This window comes from Poeciliopsis prolifica, unplaced genomic scaffold (genome assembly GCF_027474105.1).
Source record: "Poeciliopsis prolifica strain line A6 unplaced genomic scaffold, Auburn_PproV2 SCAFFOLD050, whole genome shotgun sequence".
NCBI lineage: Eukaryota > Metazoa > Chordata > Actinopteri > Cyprinodontiformes > Poeciliidae > Poeciliopsis > Poeciliopsis prolifica.
This window is the reverse complement of record NW_026562425.1, coordinates 3694090-3719647: the sequence shown is the minus strand read 5'-3', so window position 1 is coordinate 3719647 and position 25558 is coordinate 3694090. Positions and strand designations below refer to the sequence as shown.

At 39.3% G+C, this 25558-nt stretch overlaps 2 protein-coding genes and 1 non-coding gene across 3 annotated transcripts; 1 reads left to right on the top strand and 2 right to left on the bottom strand.

The window, feature by feature from the left end:
• Positions 1–4665: 4665 nt before the first annotated feature.
• dapk3 (death-associated protein kinase 3) lies at positions 4666–14971 on the bottom strand. The gene is made up of 9 exons (XM_055058408.1): positions 14882–14971; positions 13487–13591; positions 8720–9080; positions 7947–8076; positions 7788–7836; positions 7661–7687; positions 7428–7580; positions 7287–7332; positions 4666–5907 (listed from the first exon to the last, which is right to left on the bottom strand). Exons 2-9 carry the CDS (start codon positions 13546–13548, stop codon positions 5371–5373), a joined length of 1365 nt encoding a protein of 454 aa, XP_054914383.1. The 5' UTR covers positions 13549–13591; positions 14882–14971; the 3' UTR covers positions 4666–5370.
• A 1226-nt stretch (positions 14972–16197) lies between these two features.
• trnae-cuc (transfer RNA glutamic acid (anticodon CUC)) lies at positions 16198–16269 on the bottom strand. Its single transcript has one exon. It is a non-coding gene; the product is annotated as a tRNA-Glu (tRNA).
• A 241-nt stretch (positions 16270–16510) lies between these two features.
• On the top strand, positions 16511–25420 carry sppl2 (signal peptide peptidase-like 2). The gene is made up of 15 exons (XM_055058406.1): positions 16511–16629; positions 17362–17478; positions 18163–18345; positions 18453–18542; positions 19142–19281; positions 19391–19533; positions 19645–19741; positions 20474–20590; positions 21473–21554; positions 21634–21708; positions 21787–21849; positions 21909–22008; positions 22093–22170; positions 22540–22700; positions 23378–25420. Exons 1-15 carry the CDS (start codon positions 16582–16584, stop codon positions 23546–23548), a joined length of 1665 nt encoding a protein of 554 aa, XP_054914381.1. The 5' UTR covers positions 16511–16581; the 3' UTR covers positions 23549–25420.
• Positions 25421–25558: the final 138 nt, after the last annotated feature.

The following is a 25558-nucleotide window of genomic DNA, read 5'->3' as shown; positions in this document are numbered from 1 at the left end:
GTGTAAAATAGCTGAATACTATGGCGAACAATCACTTCAATATGTGGCAATTTTCAGAGTAAAGACCACTTCAGGAGTTAGTAATTTTCTGAAATTTCAGAGTACAATTGAACGACTTTCTCAGTGTAGTGTTGCAGACTACACTTGAATGCCACACGAGTTACAACCATTGGCAGTAGAGGAGGATGAGGTTGAAATGCAGACATCCAGACCCAGTAAAAACATTAAAAAAAAAAAAAACTGAAAAAGTAAACACTAATACACAAAGTTCAAATTTCAGAGGCATTTTTTATTCAAATCCTGATGGCACATATTTACTTCCATAGAAAAATGCCGTTGAGAATTTTAAAATGAACTTCTTTAGCTTTAGGGCTCAGAGGATATTTAAGGTATGCAGTTCTCCACTTATTAAACTCTGAATCAGAGAATAAATTTAAAATGGAGTTTTTATTTGGTCGGACAGGAAATATAATATTAGTTAGAAGCGTCTAATTTAAACCAGGAGAATTGTTTTTCGTTAATATGTTTATCTCTCCATAAGTCAATAAGTTCCAATCTGTTACAGAAATCAAACAGAGTCCGGTTCGGATGGGCATTTGCAAACTTACTTGGTTTATTTATCAAGAGCTTTGTCCATAACCATATTCCAATCCCCACCTAATAAAATATATTAAGTAGAAAATCTTTGTTTAACTTGTTCAATATTTGCTTCAATAAAAGTTGAATAAAAGAAGCTCTTTATTTTTGGAAATGTTACAGTAACCATAAATATTACAGAGAATTATTAACGAGTCCTCAGTATGTAATACGGAGAGAGACCAATGGCCATCACTGTCATGTTTTGTATGAATTATCTTCCCTGGAAAGTCATTCAGTAATATAGACACACCTGCTGATTTAGATGTACCATGCGAGTAATTAATCTGATCTCCCCACTTATTTGACCAAAACTTTTCATCAGAGTCCGTTGAATGGGTTTCTTGAAGAAGAATACAATGTGGATTCTTATTTCTACAAACATAAACATTGCCTTCCTTTTGACATTTTCTCTCAAACCCCTTACACTTAGCAACAAAAACTTAAGATTAACTTTTAAAGACATAAAATGAAAATAAAAGAAACATTTTTTTTAAAAGACACAAACCTTAAAATTAAAGGTTTTGTATAGATAGAATGAACTAAAGGCCCTGAGAAGTTTAAGAATGGCCTTTACATTATAACATGGAAAAATCAACCTGCATCCACAACCTTCACTGAACTTAACTTAAAACTACTACTGTCTCCCTTAAATAAGTGGGAGTGGCTTAAATTTAAGGTTAGGACAACAGCAATAAAGACAGGCAAACTTGTTTCAAAGCTGAGGAGACAGGAGTAATCCCAACTTATTAGCAATATTAATTCTCTATGCTCAAAATCAGTTTTGTCGTCTGCAGAGCTAAATCAGCTTGAAGTTTTCAAAGCTCAACTAGATGATGTTTTTCTGGCTTTCGTTCGCTCCGGGGCTCGATGGATTGAGGAAGGCGAAAAGAACTCTTCATACTTTTTCAGTCTTGAGAAGCAAAGACAGTCCAAAAAGAAGATTCAGAAACTAATTATTCATGGAAGTGTCACTGAAGACCTGGATTTAATAAATACGGCAATTAGAAATTTTTATCGTGATCTTTATTGTTCTAAATATTCGGAATCCAGTTGCCAATCTTTTTTTTTGATGAAATTCAGGAATCTATTGAAAAAATTAATCTTGATTTTAAAAGCCTCATGGAAGACGACTGAAGAATCGAAGAGCTTGACGTAGCAGTACAACAAATGCCAAAGGGTAAATTTTACACTTTCTTTTGGAAAGATTTACAAAAACTGTTATTTGAGGCCCTGCTGGAATGCATTTCAAACAATAGTCTCTCTCCCACATGAAACAAGGTCTGATTACTCTGATCCCCAAAGTCAACAAAGATCCTTTATCACTAGACAACTGGAGACCTATCACTCTGTTATGTACAGATTACAAAATTTTAGCTCGTATTTATGCCAATCGCTTAAACACAGTGGCTTAGAAACGATTATTAATGAATGCCAATCAGCGTTTTTAAAGGGGAGAAATATCCATCATCATACTAGACTTATTCTTAATATTATTGATTATCGTAGTTTTATTGATAGTGACAGTATGAAGAATTTATTTCCAATCATTTTTACTATTTTTTGCCTGTAAGTCTATAAACAAAGTAGGCTACTGGGTTTCCTTGAGGGGAACAAAACTAATAAGTGACTGCTGCATGGCTGATGGTTTAAGAGTTCACTCAGATTTGTTGATTCGAAGCACAACTGGAGAAAGAGAGACTTGGAGAGCTGACTCATGACCTACCATGACCAGAGGCGCATTGCTGAAAGCAGTGATCTGCGTCAGAGTTGGTGGAAAACGTCACCCACTCACAGTTTTCAACTCACACTTTCATCCAGGCTTCAGGAAGTCTTTGAGATGCTCAGATTATCTGTTTGCTGCAAGAGAAAACAAAATTATCAGAAGATAAAGGCAAAAACTGTTATGACTGATGTTGCAGTGTTATTGGTGAATAAATGAATTCATTAATCAATACATTTGAAAGCTCATTTAAATTTGCAACATATCCACTTTTATGCTAACTTCCTCTTATTTTATAAAATAGTGGAAAAATACAATGTATAACAATCTATATGTTTTCACATATATAAATAACATGACTTATTTATTTACATATCAACAGAAAATAAATTATTTGATAAAATATCTATTTAAAGGCTTAAACCCCTTTACTTTCTGTCGTAGGGTTAGGGTAAGATAGTGATTAGTTATTAATTTGTTCAAAAACTATTCTGAGAAAGATTACAATCTGTCACTTGTATTTCAGTAATTAACCACTAGAGGACACTGTTCAAAATCAGCTCAGTCTGCATTGAGCTCCGGTTTGTGGTTGGATTTTTAGTCATGTTTATTCCTATTTTCCACCTTATAAACAACTGGTGATGTTTACAGTTATTGTTAAACATTCTTTTTAAATCTACCAAACAGGAAGTCGTGGGTCTTGAGATAACATCTCTTTTCAGAGGAAACCCTGTCCAGTACGCACACCGGAGTGCCGCATACAAAATAAAAATTAAACATACACACTATTTAAACGTCATGAATTTCACGTACACAATGCAAATAAGAATAGAGCATGAGGTTAAGGCTTAAACCAATTTTAAAGGGGATTAAGAATCGCAATAAAATTTTTCAGCTGTCCCCTAAATGAATTTAAAACTTCATTTAGGGCATTGTTTTTTAAATGACTTTTGCAAATTGTGCATAAGAAAAAGGTTTTTTATATCAAGTTGTGAACAATCTTAAGGGACACTGAAAGTGGATGTGATGAGCAGGTATGGATCTGACCTTTTTGGATTTAGGAGCCTGTTTAATAGATGCTTTATTAGTTTACAGTATTTTTACCATATAGGTGGAATTTTACATCCAGCAAATTTCTTTCCAAATCATTTATAAAAATGATAAAAGGAGCAGGAACAGAGGCTTGAAGGACACCTTTACAATTTTATTTACCATTCTTATGAAAAACATTTTGCAATTTTTCTCATTTTATTCTTCACTTTGTGCTGATTTATGAAAAACACTAAAATACCTGGGAGAAGTTGGCCCATCTTCTTCAAATCAGACAAAAATTGGTACCAAACGTTTGTGCAGCAAATATTTTCATTTGTGCCACTATCATTTTTAAGACATTAAGAAACGTTTCCAAAGGTCATGAAAGGTCAACGAGCCACCCAGCTAACCAACATTTGTGCAGCAAAATATTTTGTTTGTGCTGCTTTGGCTTTGAAGATATTAATAAAATTAATAATATCTTTGAAGATATTGATAGGAAAGCTATCAACTAGCTTTCCTTTTACAAAATCAAAAGGACCTTTAAACTTTTATCTTTTATCTTCAAAGCCAAAGCAGCACAAAGAAAATATTTTGCTGCACAAAATCGGCACAAACGTTTGACATCCTTTTTCTCTGATTTGAAGACGGTGGAGGGACCAACTTCACTCGGATTAACAAAATTCATGTAAACATAACAAAATTTGCAAAATCTCACACTGTATGAACATGGCGTGTGTGCAAATCAAGCTGCAAATATTGAGGACAGAATGTTTATTGCCTCAATCTGAATAAATATTTCTTTAGTTGATTTTTTTGCAGTTACGTTAAAATGATTCCCACACAGAAACAATTTGCTGAAGTTTCTTTATTTGAAACAGTTCCCAGAAAGACTTACAGATCAGGATACAGATTAAAATAGATTCTGAAACTGCTTTATAAGTGCAAATGAGTACATTTCTCTACTGAAAAATACTACAGACAATAGAACACCATTCCTGCACGGGGAATGTGGTAGCTGGATGTGAAACTCGTCAATGGAATGTCTGAAGTGTGCCGTGACGAACGCAAAGTTACACTGAATGTACTGACAGAAGGTTCCATGCACACCGTTTGGTCTACAAGACTACTGTGCAAAACATGTCGCATTTTAAGACTAGCAGTATTTCTGTAAATGAGACTGAAATGACTGAGCTGATGGCAGCTGAATGCCCACGATGAGGTTGATCCGTTTTCAGGCACTGCAAAGGCTGATTCATACATTCTCAAATCAGGTAATGCTTTATTTTAGTAGTTACTGTAAATTCAAACCTACATCAAGTTATTCTCCTGCTAAAATAAATTATTTGGCACCAATGAGCTGTAAAACGGTTTCAATGGTTCGCAGGTGATCCAATTTAAATTACATGACATGTAAAATAAAGCGCTACCCTAAAGCTCTATATTGAGTGCTGAGGCTTTAAATTTATTGCATCGACACTAAGTCCAGACATGCATGTAACTGCATGAATAAACACATCTGAATCCCTCAGAAATCTGATAATATTACATATATTGTGAAGCTCGACTGGAACAGAAAGGGTTAAATTGAAAGCTAGCTAGTGTTTAAAATGACAAACCAGGCTACAAATACTCAAAGGAATGGGAGTCATCTCCTTCCTCGCCAACAGGGTTTGAAATAACAGCCGAATTACGGTACATTAAAATATCTAGAAATCATAAATTAATGTATAAAAAAAAACAAAAAAAAAAAAAAAACGGAGTCTTCTTCTGCAGAAGTGGCTTCAACATATTTGCCTCTTAGATTCTCGTCCTTCCCTGTGGGATGAAAATGGTGGAAGATTTTCCAGATATGCAGATGCAGCAGCAGCAGCAGCAAAGCGCTTGGAGATGACTCTCATCTCCTCCGAGAACAAGCAGAGCAGAAGGGCGAGACGAAGCTGTAGAGAGAAAACGTCTTGGCTGGACGGCGGCTCAGCTCAGGGGACGCTGCCGGATTCGAGGGCGTCCTTCTCTGCGGACATGGACCTGAGCAGCTCCTCCACCCAGCGGACCTCCGAGGCCACCTGCTCAGCCAGCGCGTCGTAGCGGTTCTCCAGACGCCCAAACTTGCGCTTGAGGTTGTTGGCCGACTGCATGGTGAGCCGGGCGTCCTCCTGGCACTTTCTGCGCTGCGTCTGGGAGCGCTGCAGCTCCTGGCGGATGTGGCTGAGGTCGGTGGAGATGCTCTGGTTCTCCTCCTTGTACCAGCCCTCCTTCTCCTCGTAGATGGATAGCAGCGCTGCCACGTCCTCCTGGCAGGAGCGCTGGTTGCGCTCCAGCTCCTTCAGGCCCTCCTCCGCGGCAGCGATCTCCTCCAGCACCTGGGAGAATCGCTCAAAGTTCACATAGGTGTTGTTGGGAGGCATGCTGGAATGCGACTTGATGGTGTACTCCTTCAGCCGGGTGGTCTTCAGGCGACGGCGCTCCGTTTTGTGATCTCGGTCCTCCTGGCGCACGTTTCGCCTCTTGATAACCTGAAGAAATCAAAGATGGGAAATTGAGAAGACAGTCCACAGATGTTATGACAGAATTTTATGCTTTGCCAGACTAAAATCTCCAGAGTCCTCAAATCATCTCTAAGGTATAAACTGAAAAGCTTAAAGATCATCTATTATCCTTCCCTGTTAGGATAGGTCTATGTTCATCACACTTTTGCACAAAATCCTTCTTACATAATGAAATTTTAGTCTGATCAGTTCTGTCTATTTTGAACTGCTTTAGGGTCTCTTGTCACTTTAAATCCACATAAGCTGCTGCTGGGCACCGCCTCGAACTCACTATTACGCTTGCATGTGAAAAGGGCTGCAAAAATGTGTAAAATCATGCAACCATGCATCTTTGAAAAGCAGAAGTAGAGCCTACTGCACAGCCACCAACACAGCTAGTGGTTTCTGGATGGTAAGTCGACAACAAAACACTTGTTTTTTTCCAGCAGCCATTATTACATTAGTGAAACCAGCTGACCAAATGTGCTGGAACTTTGCTTGGGTTACGAGGTAGCAGGATGACTTTGGCTGGGGTTGCTAGGCAACATTCAATGCCTGTCGAATGTGATGCTACATTGAAACAGCTGATTTTCCAGAAACCAAAAAAAAAACAAACATTAAAACTTATTGATAAACAACAGCTGGCTGTTTTATTTACGGTTTTTTTTGCTTGTGTTGTTTTCAGAAGCAGTAGAGACCCAAATGGCAGAACAAAACTGTGCAAAATGAGAACTTTGCACAATAGATCTTATTTAAAAATAATTACCAACCACAGTGCCAAGAGTTCAAGTTTTAAATACAGAATCTAGAAGATAAACTCGTACTACAGCACCGGATAGTTAGATGGGCAAAAAGATGAAGAATGACTGGATCACTGGTTACTTAGGAAAACAGAAAGACATGCACTGACAGAAGGATGAGCGGATAAATGAATGGAGGAAAGAAGGCATGAAGGATTGATCAATAGACTAATTGATAATTATATTATAGGTTACATGGATAACAGATTGATCAATGATAAGAGGAAGAGAGGATACTTTTATGGATGGACAATGGACAAATGAATGGACTGATTAATGGATGGAATGGTGGATAAAAAAAAAAGCAATTTTTTTTCTAATTTCTTAATCTATCCAGACTTGGAAAACATTTCCTGAATTTTCCAGCTGACGAGAAAATCTCCCTGGACTTTAAATGAGACTCCAAACATCCCATTAACAGTTTCTGGCAACCAGCACAATCTGCTCACATGAGGAGAAAAGTACAACAATAATAAAAGCATGAAAAACTGATTAAACAAGTCAGTAGATCTACTAGGCACCATTTCTAAGTTTTAATGAGAACAGTGAAATAATTCAAATGCCAACCTTAATCCAGGGATGCTCCAGACTGTCATCAATCGTCATTCTCTTCCTACACAAACAGAAGTTATCAAGTTACCATTTTTTTTCAACTAAGATCCAGCAACTTAAACAATGTGAATCCATGAGTTTTATTTATTTTATTACTTTGGGTCTTTGACCAGCAGGCGGCGTATGAAGTCCTTGGCCAGCTCGCTGGTGTTGCTGAAATATTCCTCGTCGAAATCGTAGTTGACAGCCGAGATGTTGGTCAGAGTCTCCTGCTTGGTCTCGCCGAGGAACGGCGACGCTCCGCTCAGTCTGGCAGGCAAAACGTTTCCCCATCAGTGCTCACTTTAGAAATGATTTGACCGAATGCTATGATGAGATTTTTTACTCACAGAATGTATGTGATCACTCCGATGCTCCTGCAAGCAGGAAGAGATGAGAAAAAATAAATAACAGGTTTTTAAACATCTCTAGATGAGGAGAAGAAAATAAAACAAACAAAAAAAAGAGACTCCTCACCACATGTCTGCCTCCAGGCCGAGAGGCTCGTAGTTGACTATTTCTGGCGCTGTAAAAAGCATGGAAGAATGAAAGCTTTAATTCAAACCAGATGTGATCTGAAGCCAAACATTTTCCGCTTACAAGGTTTAAACTCAGAGTGCAGCTGTGAGGCCTTACCGACAAACTCTGGAGTCCCAAAGATGTTCTTGAACTCATTTCCAGCTTTGATCTGGTGAGCGATCCCAAAATCAATCAGCTTGATCCTGGGGTTGGGAACATTCTTATCCAACAGCATAATATTCTCAGGCTGAAAGATTAAAAAAAGAAAAGAATTTTTATCTTTAAAGGTGGCCGTCCTCAATAGGATAAGTCTATAGGACATACAGAACATGTTCATTACATCTTTTAGCACAAATCATTCTTAGGTAGTGAGATTTTAGTGGCTTAGTTCTGTCTATTTCAGAATGAGATGTTCCATACAAGTTGCCCCCAAACTCAACGTTTGCACTCACATGTGAAAATGGATGAAAACAGATGCACAATTACACAACCATACGTCTTTGAAAAGCAGAAGTGGAGCGTCCTACACAACCAATAAAAATTCAGTGTATGGCTTCTGGATGGCAAGTCAGCAACAAAACACTTGTCTTTTCTAGCAGCCATTGGACAGCAGTAAAACCAGCTGACCAAACATACTAGAGCTCAGCTTGGGTTACTAGGTGATGGGCTGGGGTTGATAGGTAATGGTGCCTGAAGAATGTGACTTAATCAAAACACCAAAAAACACAAAGTTATAGCCAGAAAATGGCTGGTTGTTACTTTTAAGTGCGAGAATTAAAGCAGTATTTCCAGTATTACTTTTGAGCTTAGTTTAATTTTTTCCAGGTAAAACTACCTGGAAAACCCTCAGCAGAATTTAATTTCCCACCAGTTCCCCTCGGATGGCTGACCTTCAGGTCGAAGTGAGCGATGCGTTTGGAGTGGAGGTAGTGCACGCCGTCCAGGATCTGCTTGAGAAACTGCGTGGCCTCCTCCTCGGTCAGAGACTCCTTCTCAGCCAGGAAGTCAAATAGCTCCCCGCCGGACACCAGCTCCAGGATCAGGATCACGTCCGTCTTGTTCTCGAAGATGTCGTGCAGAGTGATGATGTTGCTGTGCTGGATCTCCCGCAGGATATTGACCTCGCGCTCAATCTCCTCGCGGCTCACACCGCGCCGGCTGGACGACAGGCGCCGCTTCTTGATGAACTTGGCTGCGTACTCGACGCCCGTGCTCTTCTCCTTGCACTTTCGGACGATGGCGAACTGTCCACTGGAGAGACAGGGAAGAGCAAACCTCTTGCAGAAATCTATTTAACAAGAACGCACTGCAATAGAAATGGTCAGAAGTCTACCGACCATCATGTTGCACATGAATATTGTACTGAATTTGGACTTTTAATGATGCATTCAAACCAGGGGTGGATGACAAACTTTAAATTTTATTGTGTTATTTTTTGATACTATTGTGACAATGATAAAGACTAGGATTTTTAAAAAACTTATTCATTACTATTTTTTAGGTAACTGTATAGTTGAATCATTTCTAAACATTTCTAAATGTTGTTTAGAAAAAAAACATTCTTACTTACAATAATCTTCTTGTGAATGCCACTCACTTAAAAAGTGTGATTTATATCAGTAAACTGCACACAGCAAGTAGATTTAATTATACTTTATAACCTTCTGACATTTATTGAGGCTCTCATGAAACAAACAGTGGAGAAAATGGCAAAAATATTATTTACCTTCAATAACTGAAATTGATCATCATAATATTATTTTGGCTGAATTTGTCAGCATAGGAAAGGGAAGAGTTACTTTAAACCAGGGGTGGGCAAACTTTTTGACTTGCGGGCCATAATGGGTTCTAAAATTTGACAGAGGGGCCAGGCCAGGAGCATTTGGACATGCAATGTAATTTATTGAATTACATTGGGTATTGAAATGTATGGAAAACACACAATTGAAGGTGCAAATTTAAAGAAATCAACATTTAGTGGAAAAAGATCAATGGAATCACTTTCAACATTCAGAACATATTATAATGATGCTAACACTGTAGCTGTAGTCCCGTCAAACAGGGTTTATTAGAAATAAGAATAGGAGCTGCTATTATTATGGCTGCAGCCCCTAACAAACTGCTTCACTCCCTGACAGCTTAATGACAACCGAACTCCTGCTGCTCCTCCCCCACATGACAGACCAACCAATCACGTGTGAGTGGGAGTCAGCAGTCAGACAGCGGAAGTACATAACGCTACATGTAACAATAAGCAACACAATGTAACTTTTAACACATAACCATGTGGACCCCAGCAGAACTAAAACACAGAATCGTTACAATATTATCAGCCAACGAAAGAAAGGGGTATTTAAAATGAGAGCGATGTGCGGCATGTTAGTTAAGCTACTGTACCGCCGCCGCGTAAATGCTAAAGTTGTTGTTTTTTTTTTTCATCAGACAGTAAAGAAACTCATATCTCAGTGGGAACAGTGTTGTTGTTCTCCCTTTTTTGCCAGTGCATCAAAGTCTGGAGTTAGTTTCGTTGTGGCAATTCTCAGAATCGATCTGAGGTGTTGGTCAGTTAACCGGGATCTGTGACGGGATTTGTTGATGTTCATGACGCTGAAAGTCTGCTCACACACGTAGGTCGAGCCAAACAATACCAGCATCTTCTGTGCCATCCTCCGGAGGTTTGGAAATGTGGCTTCGTTAAGAGAAGCATAAAAGTCATTCAGTTTAAGAGATCTGAACTTCTCTTTTGAGACGGAGTCAGACTGGAGATCGATCAGCTCCAATTGCAGCTCATGCGGTGCTGTTTCAGGGTCTTGTGACAGGGGACAGGAAACCAGCTGAAGTGACTTTTCAATTTTTTCAAAATCAGTGAACCGACGGCAGAATTCTCTGTGCATGTCGTCCAGTGATTTGCAGTATTTCTTCACGTTTCGGGTGGCCTTCTGCGTGGCCAGTGTGGGAAAATGAGCGAAAGATTTGGTTGACATTTGCCTGGAGAATAAAATCAGCCTAGATTTGAAGGCTCTCACATTTGTGTACATGTCATGCACAAACTGATCTTTCCCCTGCAGTTTAACGTTCAGCTCATTCATGTGGGACAATATGTCCACAGCAAACGCAAAGTCACAAAGCCAGTCCTCGTCGCTCAACTCAGGGAATTCGTCGGATTTCCCCATTAGCTCCAAAAACGAACGAATCTCCTCTTTGAGCTCCCATACTCGTTGGCACACTTTCCCTAAACTTAACCAGCGGACACGAGAGTGGTATGTAAGTCCTGGTGATCCGCATCGGTTTCCTCTAGGAACGTAATGAACTGACGGTGATTAAGTCCCCTTGCTCGTATGAAGTTAACAAGTTTTACTACAGGATCCACAACATGATTAAGCTGCAATACAGACTTACACAGAGATTCTTGATGAATGATGCAGTGAAGAAAAATAACATCCTGGTCAGGGTTTTCTTCTTTCACTTTATCTTGGACTCTCTTCAGCAACCCGATGTTTTTTCCAGTTAAATTTGGCGATCCATCCGTGGTGACACTGGCAAGTTTACTCCAAGGCAGCTTCGTTCTCTGGATGACAGCAGACACCTGTTCATATAAGTCCTCTCCTCGCGTTTTCCCCTTTAGTGATTCCATGCTTAAAAGCTCCTCTGTTATCTCAAAACTGTCATTTATCCCTCTGAGAAAAATTAGGAGCTGAGCAGTGTCTTTCATGTCGTTACTTTCATCCAGTGCTAGTGAATATAAATTAAAGGACTCCGCCTTTTTGTTTAACTCGCTGACTAAATCTTCGTCAATCAGTTCCACACGCCGAGTCACTGTCCTGCGTGACAAGCTGACTTTTTCAAACTTGCCTTTGCTTTCTGGACACAAGAGATCTGCTGTTTCTACCATACATTCTTTCAAAAATTCGCCTTCGGAGAAAGGCTTGCTAGCCTTTGCTAACTTGAATGCCAGCAGAAAACTTGCCTTCGTATTTGACTCTTGAATCGCAGTTTGTCGGTGAAAAAAATTCTGCCGAGTCTGTAAATTAGCTGCCAACCTCTGAGCAGTAGCAGCCCGTTCTTGTGTTGACAGCTTGCTAGCATAGTTAGCATGCTTCGTGGCAAAGTGACGGCTGATATTGTACTCTTTGAAAACTGCAACCGTTTCTTGACATATCAGACATACGGCCGTCGATCGGACATCAGTAAAAAAATATTTTGTTGTCCACTCCTTTTTAAATACTCGGCACTCAGCATCCACTTTTCTTTTCTTTGGTCCGCTCATTTTTACCGAAGGGGGGAAACGGCAGCTGGAAAGTTACTCTCCAACAAAGATCAATGACTAGTGCGCCATCTATCGGGGAACGATGGTATTGCAAGGGAAATGAACGAGGTTTTTACTATAATTTGGACAAGTTTGGCGGGCCGGATTAAAAAGACTAACGGGCCGTATATGGCCCGGGGGCCGTAGTTTGCCCATGTCTGCTTTAAACTGTTATTTTTCTGTCTTTTAGCCATTTTCCACACATGTTCAATCAGTTTGATTTCAGAGATTTAGGGGGAGGCTGTTCAAGAAGCTTCAGATTAACATTTCAAACACAGTTTGATGTGGAATATTTAACTATGTGCAACTTTCCACCATCTACCAGGTCAAAGGAAACTGGTTGGGATGTTTGGGATCAAACCAGTTTCCACAAACACGAAGATGACAGAACAGCAAAGATGCTGTCTGGAGCGAAGCCAGTTTAAAATCAACATAGACCAACATTAAATACTAATTTATGCGCCCAACTGATGCAAGTTGTAATCAGTGCAAACTGAAAAAGCCACTTTAATTATACAATTGAGGAAGATTCAAGAACTTGATTCAATGCCAATGCTAATGCAAATAGTGAATATTTGAATATTGATTAAGCTTGTACCTTAATCTCTAAATGTAAATTATACTAACATACGTTTTCTTAAAAGCGTGAGAGAGACTCCTTCCAGACAGAAATCTTGCAAACAAATCTTAATATCACCATCATTTCAGAATGAGTCCAAGACTAGAAAATAATTTTAATTGTACTTAAAAACAACAACATGGAGTGAAATGTTATTTATAAAGAAAACAAACAAGGTGAAATCGAAGTTGAAACTTAACAGCATGATCTCTCCCTGTATGACTGTTAATTCAAATTTCTTTCAGCAAACAAAAACACTCTGACAGAGACTCGATGTTTAAAAACACTCCACCACAGCAGAGGTGGAAAGGGACAGCGAGAGCCACTGACGTCACAGTTTTTGCTGCATTACTGCAGAAAGGGATTAGCCAAGGCGGGAAGGTGGGTCAATGTCTTTATAAAAATAAAAAAAAGATGACTCGTCTTTAAAAGTGTCCAGTGCAGCATAAAAGTGCATTCAATTATTTTTTATGTTGCTGATGCAAACTCGTTATGATCTCGTTTTTTTTTTTGGCAGCCTGGAGTTCATACCTGACAGATCAATAAACTGTGTGGTCCAGATACGCTCATAATTACAAGAAATAGATCACTGGAGTTTAGCTATACAGCTGAGGAAGCCTTATTAGAGTTTCATAAAATGCTTTGCATGGATTCTGCCTGGCACTAAAGGGCTACTGTGCTGAAATTAAACACCTGAAAAACATGTTTCTGTCATGTGGGAGTGGTTCCTACCTGCCCAGCTCCTCTCCCATCTCGTAGTAGAGCTCAACATCTTCCTGCCTGAAGCCAGCCATGGTGCTGACGCCAATGGTGAGGGGAGAAAGTCCTGCAGGCGTCCTGCAAAGCAAAGAGAAAAAAAATTAACTGTACAGATCAGTCAGTGAAAAAAGGAAATAAATAAAACTTACACCACATATTAAACATATCACTGCTGTATTTTAATTCAATAGAATATTAGATGTCTTATGAATAAAGAAGGAGTCATAAGAGACATGTTTTGTTGTTATGGGAAGTTGGATGTTCTTTGACGGTCCTTAATCTAACAAAAAGGTGCATGCTAATAAAGCTGACTTCACAAAGTGCTGCATCCTAGCATAATGATGGAAAGTTGAGTGGAAGTAAAAAGTTGCTTCACGTCCATCTTGAAGTTCCACAGCCAAACCATCTGCTGCTGTTGGTCCACTGTGGCTTTTACATAGAAAAACAGCACGGATGCCAAACTTTAGAATTTCCTCAAAGCACTGATATGTAGATTAATCATGCTTGATTAGCCAAAAAAGAAAAACAAACTTCAAATAGGCAAAAACAAAGTTAACACTTTCAGCAACACAATTTTAAGAAATAGAATTGGATACTATTCATCTAATAATGTGATGAATTTAAATACTAAAATGAATTCAAATTATCTCTGGTTCTCTAAGAGCAAAACATTCCCTTATTTTTTAGCCAGCAGCCCGAGTTATAAAGCAGCAAAAGAGTTTCCAGTCTGAATGGAGGTTCAGCTGCTCCCCTTGCCCTGCCTCCTGTCCTCCTTATTTGGCTGTAGTGAAAACACAGCTCTAGTTTTCAGACACTTTGGGGCTGATGTCAGACCTCTGCATACCAGTCTTACTTAGATCACCTCCTGCTCCTGCTTCAGCAAACTCTGACTCAATTAAAGGGCCCGGAGCAACCCCACAAAGGGATGTTTTACCTTTTATCTCTTCACACAATATACCTGACTCGTAGAGGTTTTTGTGGCCGACACAATTTCTGATTAACACTTTTGTTACGGTTTTAAAAGATAAAAAAACGGGCTTTTCCTGAGAAAAACAACCGATAAAACAGCCAAACGACGAACGTGTTATAAATAACACGAATACCCCCCCCCCCCCCAAAAAAAAAAAACCACACACACACATATCTCATTATTTTATTCGTGATTAAACGGTTAAAACGCTTTAACAAGAAACTAAACGAATCCTGGCAACGGAAGACAGCCTAGCTATAGCTCGGTACGTAACCTAGCCTTAAACACCGGCTCTCGTCGTTTTAAACCTCACAAAAACTACTAAAACCCAAATTATGGCAGCGAAATACACAATTAGTCAGATTAAAACAGAAAACATTACAGCAATGGACACTCACCGTACTGTTCGCTACAACTACTGTATTCCTCATCCAACTAGCTGAGTGGATGTCCCGGTTTATCAATTTATTGACGTCAAGACAGAGAACTTCCTGCGTGTACTTTCAAAGTAAAAGTTTTTCAGAGTTTTTTTTCATGGATTTTTATTACATTTTATTAATGTAAAAATTACAATGTGTTTACCATTAAAATGAGCTCAAAAAATGAGAGTACACATACCAAGATAAACTGGAAAAGTAAAAAAAAAAAGTTAAATAAAATAAAATAAAATAAAAAATTGCTTTGCAAATACCAGGGGGTAAGTGCCAAAATTTAAGAAATAAATCTGCATTTTAATTATATTTCTATATGTGTTAATTTAAATGACAAATGCATTTATTAGATAAACTAAATTCAAAACATTTGTTTCCAATAATTTCTAATGTACAGTTAATGTTCTTAACGTGAAAATCATTAAGAAGAATTTGAATTTACCATATTTCAAAAGATTATATGATAATTTAGGCATTTATTAAACTTTTACATAGTCCTCTGAGGCAAAGCACACTCCTGGTGTGCTAAAAGAGATCATTTTTAATTAAATTAAATTAGTGGTTTTGTCTGGCTTAGTTAAAGTCCATTTTTGAAATTGAGATGGCACGGCATGTTCTTAAATAGACTGCTTAAACTCACCCGCTATCTGTTCACAATCTAAACTTAAGGAAACTTGGGTAATGCAGAAACATAATAAGCCAAAGTTAATTTCTAGATGGTTGAAAAGCAAACATGTAGGTGTAGCAGAAATGTCTGCAATACCTGGTTGGGTTGGTAACTAACCATAAGTTTGCGTGACTGATATAAATAGTGTGAATTTATACAATAAATTTATCTGATTTATTAAAAAGTCAGATTTTTTTTTTTGCCCGTGAACGTATAACCTCTTATTGTGAAGTTTGAAATTCTTCCGGTTCCGCTAATGATGGCTGACTTGACACAGGTAAAATATACACCAGAAGGAAGGACATATGGAATGACATCAGGCTGAAAGTCTACTGCATCATGTCTGAATAACAAGCTCGAGCGCGCAACAACAAAGATTATAAAGGGGTCCTGCTATGAGCTGCAGATGTGAAATAACAATGACATTGATGAATAGATGAGGCAGAATTACAACTGCCTGTCTTTTCTTTTTAACTTATTCAGTCTTATGATGTGCTATTCAACTTTGTAGTTGCACCGATAAAACGGTAAGTTTGAAATTTGGACTCTTAATCCCAGTAATAAATGCAAACTCCCTTTTTCAACATAAAAATAGCCTCAAAAGTTGAAAAAGACGTTCCCTGACCGGGAATCGAACCCGGGCCGCGGCGGTGAGAGCGCCGAATCCTAACCACTAGACCACCAGGGAAGATGATGACCATCAAATGAGAGCAGAAATTGAAAATGATGATGCAACAGTATGCTGTGTCTCTTTTTTTTATGTTGAAAGCAGAAAAATAATCCACAGACTGCTCCACATTATATTTTCGTTATAAAAGCTACTATTTACGTTCTCTTAATCTTATCCAATCAGAATTGCGCTTTTGCTTGCCTCCTGATGAAACCAGCCAATGAAATAGTGGCTAACACTGTAAAGGGCGTGGCTTCTGCCTACAGCAGCAGAGGGCTCGAGCTGAGCGGTTGGTCCGTTGATGGGTTAAACAACAACAAGCTAAGAGATATGAGGGTTCCCGGAGCACTGATTTGGGCCGCTTTCCTCATCCAAGGGGTGAGAGTTATTAAATCTGTTTCACTAAAAACGGTATATTTGTACAAGCACGTCTTCTAGTTGACACAGTCGGGCAGCTGTACTGTAATCGATTTTCTTCTGAATTAGCCTTAATGCTATTTGAACGTTAGCTTGCGGGAAATCACCGTGGGCCCTGGAAACCCACAGATCGCCGGTGGATAGGACATTATAATAACGGAGGGTCGATTCAAAGCATCTCTGAAAGCAACACAAACACAGAATAATCCGGAAGCGAATAGAGGGTTTATCTGCTAATCACCTACAACGTGCCGTTGGTTTTAAAAATGGCAGCGGGTCTGAAATCTGAGCCGAAAGGAGTAAAATATGTTCAGATGACTCTTGTTGCCTTCAGAAAAACAATGACAAAACTAACTCGACCCAGGCCGTGGTAAACTTTTAATTACTTTTTCCGAATTAGATAGATATTCTGAAATCTATCTGCTTTTTTTAAATATTATTTTTTTGCATTTCTCTTTTTGTGTCCCAGTCAAAGGTTATTTGAAGTTATGTTAAATTAGAATGAACATAAATCACATTGTTAGAAAATGTCTTAGTTATACAGTAAGAGCCAAACCACAGGATGGAAAATTGGGTTCAGAGGAGCATAAAACCCCGTTAACACATCTCACCACTGCTGAATATTTGTGTCAACATTTCTCAGATTATTCCTCCCATCACTCATGACTTGAAACAAAGTTTCTCTGCCGACAGGTGGTGGGAGAGTACGGCATGGCCCATTTCAGTGACACGGGCAAAAGCAATGGGAAGGACTACTGCATATTCTTCAACTCCCAGTGGGCACGTCTACCTCAGGACCTTAATAAAGCAGTGAGTATCCTGATGGTGCTACTGACCTTTTGAAAAACTACTCATGTTTACCATTTGTACCTCACTTGAGGGAAAAGTTCAAGGCCTATGAAAACCTTTGCAAAACATTGTCTCTACTGTATATGTCCGTTACATTGTAGTAACAAAAGTAGATAATGGACATTTCTGAGAGTCCAGCAAAACCTCTAAATCCAAAATGAATGCAGACATTTGTGCTTTTCTATCCTGTTGAGCAAGAAATTCATTTTTGGCTTGTACGACTATCTTTAATTTCTGTCCACTTGGTAACAAAGAAAGAAAACCCAGACTGGATCCTCTTGACAAAGTTCAACTGTCTACTTAAAAACTAAAACAATACATATGTAACTTATTTACAAAAACAATAAAGTAAAAGAATAATACAAATGAGGTGAAAAGAAACTGCTTAACTGTCTGATGAGCAATTTCATGTGCAAATTTACAAGAGGGCCTTAGTGTAGTGTAATATAACCAATGAGAAGTTTTAATTGGTAAATAATCACTTTTATTTTGATAAACTTAAATTATCATAAGAAATATAAACTTGTCTTTTTTTTAAAAATAAAATTGAACAGCAGCTTTCACCGGTATGAAATCAGAGAAATAAGAGTTTTTTTTTATTTACTTCAGTTTCGTTTTAATCGCTCTGATCTTTCTCCGTCACAGTCCCGTCTTCAGATCTATGACTTGACGTCGTCGGTCCTTTGCTCGCCCTCCGAGGTCCCAGAGGAGGGCTTCCCAAACCGCATCCCCATGGTGATGAGGGGCAACTGCACCTTCTACGAGAAGGTCCGCCTGGCCCAGATCAATGGAGCCAAGGGCATCCTGATCGTCAGCAAAGACAGGCTGGTAAAGATGTTCACTTACCGTAACTGTTTGTTGAGCAGGTTCCAGTCCATTTTATTGATTTTCTCTCTCTGTGTGTGTGTGTGTTTGTGTGTGTGTGTGTTTCACAGACTCCACCTGCAGGAAACAAGACCCAGTACGAGGAGATAGACATTCCTGTTGCTCTGCTGAGCTATGCTGACATGCTGGACATAAGCAAGGTGAGGATTTTTCTGATGACAGATGTTTCAGGGTTTTCACAGGTGTTTGAATTTCAAATAAAGTGTTTGGAAGGTTTGGAAAGAAAGTCCTTGATGATATTTCTGCACAGTTTTGAAATAAAGTTGTAATAAACTTTCAGGTGAAAAGACACCCTACAGGAAGTCGAGTGATTATTTATGTGGAGCAGGAAGGTTATTTACCTCAACACAAACCGATTTGTTCAATGTTGTGAATATTTATTGTTCCTAATTGATCTAGGTGATTGCAATAATGGATCATTATTACATTTTATGCATTAATGTTTGAGATTTCTTTTTAGATTTGTCAGTTGTATGAGGTGTGTGAGATTCTCAAACTGTAACATTTTGCTATATTGTGGTTCACTTTTTATAAAGAATACTAAGAGAAGACATTATTAATAACAATAAATGACGTCTTAGTAGTGAATTCAAACTAAAACTGAATCTCTAAAGTGTGGGGCTGGAAAAGTTTGAAAATGTAACCTTGAAAATGGTTGGAAAGTGCTTTACAGTGGGAAACCCTTCGATTTAAAAGATTTAGGAACCCAGACTGATCTCATTGTTTGTAACCCGTCCAGACTTTCGGTCAGGGGAGGCTTGTTGCCATGTATGCTCCCAATGAGCCGGTGTTGGACTACAACATGGTGATAATTTTCCTGATGGCGGTGGGGACTGTGGCCATCGGCGGCTACTGGGCCGGCAGCAGAGATCGCAAGAAGTAAGTGGGATTCCCCCACCTGATGCTCGACACATTTAGTAAAATGGATGATCGGAAGCTGAAATGTTGACTCAGTTCCAGGCTCTTCAGCTTCTGATCTTATTTTCAGGCGCTACATGAAGCATAAACGGGACGACGGCGCAGAGAAGCAGGACGAGGAGACGGTGGACGTCACCCCCATCATGATCTGTGTGTTCGTCTTCATGTGCTGCAACATGCTGGTGCTGCTCTACTTCTTCTACGATTACCTCGGTACGCCGCACAAACATAGGACTTCAGAGAGAGCGCAAAGAGATGCAACATTTTACCGCTCTAGAAAGTTAAGTGGAGTTAATTTTCTGCTGCTGATGTCTGGTTGTTCAGCCATTTGGGTCATCGCCATCTTCTGTGTGGCCTCTTCCGTCGGCCTGTACAGCTGCCTGTGGCCTTTCGTCAGGAGGATTCCTTTCTGCAAGTGCAGGTGAGGCTGAGGTGACATTATACTGATGATTAAAAATACTCCTCATTCCCAATAAGCTGTTAAAATAACATTTCTAATGACACTAAAGTCACATTTTGTTCCCTTGAAACCACAAATTTCAGAATAATTTTGTTTGGATTTGGTAGGATAGACCAACACAGGGTGGTGGAAGGTGGATTTGATTCTGTTTAGAAATGAAAATCTGAAAAGTGTGGCATGTATTTGTGCTGTTCAGTGTCTGAGAGTCAGCACATTTTACTTCAGTTACAGCTGCTGGTCTTTTGGTGCTTGCCTCTTCCACCAAAGTAAGATCTTGACCTTTTTTTTTTTTTTTTTTTTTTACAAAATAACTCGATCTCAGTCAGACTATTGGTTGAATTCTTAATGCTTATTTCACAGATTCTTTGGATTTGACTGTGCCATCACTATGCTTTTACTTCTTTCTTCTTGCTTTGTGTTCAGCTCTATTAATCCTTCTTGCTGAAGAAATGGATTTGAGCTGTCAACATATTCCTCCAGAATGTATTTTATATTGACTGAATTTCTTAAATTTTGTGGTTGTGATGTGACAAAATGTCTCTCCAGTAATTGGAAGTGTGCAGATTTCTAAAGAGAAACAGATGCCAGCATGAGTTGTGAAACGTAAACAGTTCAGAGAGAGAAGCTAACAAATCCTGCAGCGACAGCGATTGTTAGCGGCAGGCTAACCGATGTCTACATTATGGAAAACAGGGTCCCAGAGAACAACTTGCCGTACCTGCACAAGCGTCCGCAGATCCGCTCGCTGCTGCTGTCGGCCGTCTGCATCAGCATCAGCATCGTCTGGATGGTGTTTCGCAACGAAGACCAGTGAGTCTGAAGCCAGCAGATGTGCTTCCTGTTTGACAAATGAGAGGAAAACGTGGCCCTGGGTGATAAGACGTAGACATAAAATCTGATATCCTTTTATGCAATACATATACCAGATGCTATATTAACTTTTTTTTTCTTGCTTTCTTTCCTAAAAGAGAAATTACAAACGACAGAAAATGTTTTCAAAATGTGGCTTTTGTTTCAGTCGTCACTGCTGTGAGTTGTTTGACAGATTAAGTTCAGGCTTGGTTGAAATTGGCAGTTTTTCCACTTATAACAAGACCTTCTTTCATTGTTATATGTGGGAAAGTATCTAGTAATTTTTCATCAATATTAAGAAATTATTTACTTCAAATATTCTATATCTTGCTGAAAAGTAACTTCTAAGTTAGTTTTGACTTCTAGTGTGATAACATATTTGCTCTAGAAATGAGACTAAAATACTTGATAAGATTTGTTTTTTTGTGGTGCAAAATTCCTCATTTTAATTACAGTTTTTTGGTTTTTCATGTTAGTTTTCATAATATTAATTTATTCTGAGATAAAAGTACCAAAATTATAACCTGGCACTAATACTTTCAAAGTCAAGAAAAGGAAGCTGTAAATTACGCTTGTCAAACTAAATAGTGGACCTCAAGCGTCTGACATCACCACAAATAATAGAAACACAAGAACTTTTAATAGTTGAGAAAAAAAAAGTCCACATTTTCAAAAACTTAAAATTCAATAGATGGGTTTAAGGGATTTATCGCCCAGGCCTAGAAAACGGTTTCTGCGTTTGTAACAGATCCTTAATAACGTGGAGTCGCCCGGGTCAGCTGTGTGTGTTTGTTTTGGCGCCGCGGGCTGATGGCGCCTCCTCTCTGCTGTGCCCTCCAGGTGGGCCTGGGTGCTGCAGGACACGCTGGGCATCGCCTTCTGTCTCTACATGCTCAAAACTGTCCGGCTGCCCACGTTCAAGGTGACGGATCAGAACCATCTACAGCAGCTCAGCTGCCTGAATAAGTCGCACATTTAACCCGTTTGTTTCTCTCCGGCAGGCTTGCACTTTACTACTGTCGGTTCTGTTTGTTTACGACGTTTTCTTCGTGTTTATTACGCCCTTCTTCACAAAGGTACGACGACTCTCGGCTGGAGTAAAAACAAACCGGGTCGTAGTTTTCTGTCTGATTGTCCTGCGTTGTTTTTCACAGAGCGGGGAGAGCATAATGGTGGAGGTCGCGGCTGGCCCCTCGGACTCCGCTCCTCACGAAAAGGTGAGCGCTCTGGTGATTCTGCTCTGCGAAGCGAACACTGACTCCGTTTGTGTCTCCAGCTGCCCATGGTGCTCAAAGTGCCCAGGTTAAACTCCTCTCCTCTGGCTCTTTGCGACCGGCCCTTCTCCCTCCTGGGCTTCGGGGATATCTTAGTGCCAGGTGACATTTTTAAATCTTTTTGATCTCGTTTTGTTGGTTAGCTTCAACCTTGACATGGATACGGTGGTTCTGTTCCCCTCTCAGGTCTCTTGGTGGCGTACTGCCACAGATTTGACATTTTAACCCAGTCCTCCAGGATCTACTTTGTGGCCTGTACTATCGGTAAGTTCATCTGCTTGGATTCTGATGGGATGGTAACTGTAAAACGGTGGAGTCTTTACAAATGTGTGACTGTTTTAAACCCTTTGAAAGCAAAGTTGCACTAAAAGAGTCATTATTTACCGAATGCCACTTCCTGAAGACTGCTTCATGTTCATGACTTGGTCATAATAGACTGATGCACACAAAATATTATTAATAACGATAATAAATGTTTTATTACCGTGCTGGAAAAGTTTGAAAACTTACCTAGAAAATGCTCGGAAGAGTTCTTGAGCTTTTCAGCTGGAAACCCTGCAGCGAGAACGATTTCTCTGCAGCGACCGTCCAGAACTGTTACTAAAAGTTGGATTTTCTCTCCTCTCCCGTCAGCATACGGCATCGGCCTGCTGATCACCTTCGTGGCGCTGGCCCTGATGCAGATGGGCCAGCCGGCGCTGCTCTACCTGGTGCCTTGCACGCTGCTCACCAGCCTGGCCGTGGCGCTGTGGCGCAGGGAGCTGCGTCAGTTCTGGACTGGAAGTGGATTTGTGGTGAATACCAGTTTGATATGACTGCCTACTGCGGAAGAACAAAAAAGACTTTAATTAAAAAGAGAGAGAGAGAGAGCGACACAAGACAATTTAAAAAAAACAAAAACATTCTACTTTTAAAAAAAGAAAAGCCATGCAGAGTGAAGTAGAATTTCAAGTTGAGTAACACCAGCCACTCCAACGTCTCTTTCTGTTTCGCTGTCCCTCCCCTGGCCTTTTATCTGACTGTGGGTGTGCTGTAGTCAGCTGTCTGTGAATGTCACTGCAGGTATCTGGGCTTGGCTCTTTACTTTTTATTAAATCATGCTTACCTCACCCAAAGTCCCTCCCTGTTGTGTTGATTTTTCTCCGCAGCAGAGCTTTTACTTTTTGTTGAATTGAGTGAGAGATCATGCTGCGGATCGTGATCCTGAAATAACCTGGCATGTTTTATCTCAGTGAAACTCACGATCTGCGTGGGATTTCTGCTTTCCGGTCAACAGCAATACCTCTGACAACAGTTTAACCTCAAAGAGCTCCAGAAATGTGGCGTTTTATTGTGCCAGAGGGATTACTGTGAACGTTTTTCTGTTTTCGTTCAGGTCCTCTGTATCTGTTCTCATTGCAATTTTCATAGTCTAATAACATTTCTGATGTCTAATTTTACACATATTTTTTTTGTTTTTGTCCCCCTCCAGCCTCCCATAGTCCTCGCACCCATCAACCCCACACAGACCGCCGAGCCGCAGACGGAGGGAGTCCCGTCCGAAGCGGAGCAGCAAACCCCGGAAACCGCCGGCGAGAGCGAGGAGACGCCCGACGTCGAGGAAACGCCCCTGACGCCGAGCGACGAGAAAACCAGCAACTAGTAGTACATGTTTAGTTTAGCTACATATCGATTTGTTCTTCTTTTCCTGAGGTCCTCTTGATACAAAAAGGGAAGAACTGTTCATTTCATTCTTTTTTCTTTTTACAATAGAAAATGTATTGAGACAGAGAAAAGTAAAGGTTTGTTTAAACTGCTGGTAAAGATGTGTGAAAAACACACCTGAAAATAAGTTCAGCTTTTATTGCAGCAGCATGGATGAGAAAAAACTGAATCATTTTTTACCAAAATTATCCTTGAAACTGTTGATGACGATGACTGAGATAAAAGAAAGCTGATTTTTTTTCCCCTCCAGTTTAACAAATTTTAATAGAAAATGTCAACAAGCCTCCCCGGGTTTTTTGCAGGAGAAAAAAAAGCCCAGAGCATCACAGATTCTCTACCGTGCTTAATAATATTTCATTTTTACTTTTGATTATAACTCGTCTTTGTTTCTATATGCTTCTGAAATGTCACAAGATTTGTTCCCATCCAAATCACCAAGATCAACATTTATTTTTTTTCTCCACTAAAAAATAAAAATAAAGCTTTCAATTAAATGTTGGATTTATAAAAAATAAAATCTAGATTAGATCATACATATGCAATACAACGAGTTCATTTGAGTTTATTTTTAGCAGTTTTGCAATGAAAGAAAACTAATTGAAACTCTGCTGACTCTGATCAAAGTGTTTTCTCTCATTATTGCTAAAAGATCGGCGACATTAGCAGCAGCTTGCAGTCAACTTGGAAATCATGGATTCAACATAAGTGTGTTTCGACGGGGAACACATGAACATCTGCAAACTTAGATGATTTGATTAAATAAGAAAATAAATCTCAGCTTCTCAACTGTGAAAATTTCAATCTCTCAACAGATTTATTATTAAAGAAAAAAAAAAGAGTCTTGTAAATACTCTCCTGTCGCTGTTGTCTCTAATTTCTGTAAAATGCCCCAACAGATGAAGTGTGGCTGGAAAGATCAACTTTGAATGTTTTGGTGGCTCTTAAACAGACACCATCGCCAAAAACAGTACAGAAAACCCAAACGGCTGTTCTGTACTGCAGACGGGATTAACTGGGCCTCACTGGTCTAATCAATGTGTTGTTTTAAAAAAACATGTCATAATGAAGACCGAGCCGATGTCTCCGTTTGGAAACGTTGCTGGTTCTGAAACTTGATTGTTTCCTGTTGCATTATAAACTGCAGTGATGACAAACCCTTTTTTTGTTGTTGTTTTTTACATATATATTTCTTCAAACATTTTTTCCTATTTATCATGTTTTGTAACATTTTATTTTGCATGCTATGGTTTTAAATTGTACTCTTTCTATAACACTAGCATAGAACGGTACAAAACGCCACTCACTGCTGCAGTTTTGTCATTTTGTCTTAAGATTTGGCCTTATTGTGACGGCGGAACGCGTCTCATGGTAAAAACTGCTTCATGAAAACAATACTGGACTCGAAACGTGCTGCAGTTTATCGGACGGGAGTGACCAGCTGTGTTGAAACTCATTTCATGCATTTGCACTTTTTTTTTTTTTTGCTCTTGTAGGTTTTTTAGCTATTATTATAAAGGATTTTTGGATGTGGAAACTAATAGTGAAACGTGTTCAGTGTTGCCCCGCTCCTGACCTGAGGCCGTTACAAACAGCAGATCTCAGCAGTCAGACGGGATAAACTGGTTAATCAGAATAACCACCAAGTGTGTGTGTCGGTGTGTGAGGCTGAGTTGTGTTGAGGTGAAAATATATTTCATGTGGGCAGCTGAGATGTCAGATTTACAGGACATGAATCACCAGTATACTTTGTTGTCACCAAGTGGTTTTTAATGCTTATGAGGAGTAATTATAATAAAAAAAATGCATTTAATTTTTGTTTCTGTTTCTCTACATTAATGTTGTTAGTATCTGTATATTGCCTTCAAAAAGGACATTTTAAATTGTCATGTTACCTCAGAAAATAATTTACAATATCGGGGTTTTATATAAACCAGAACAATAAATGTTT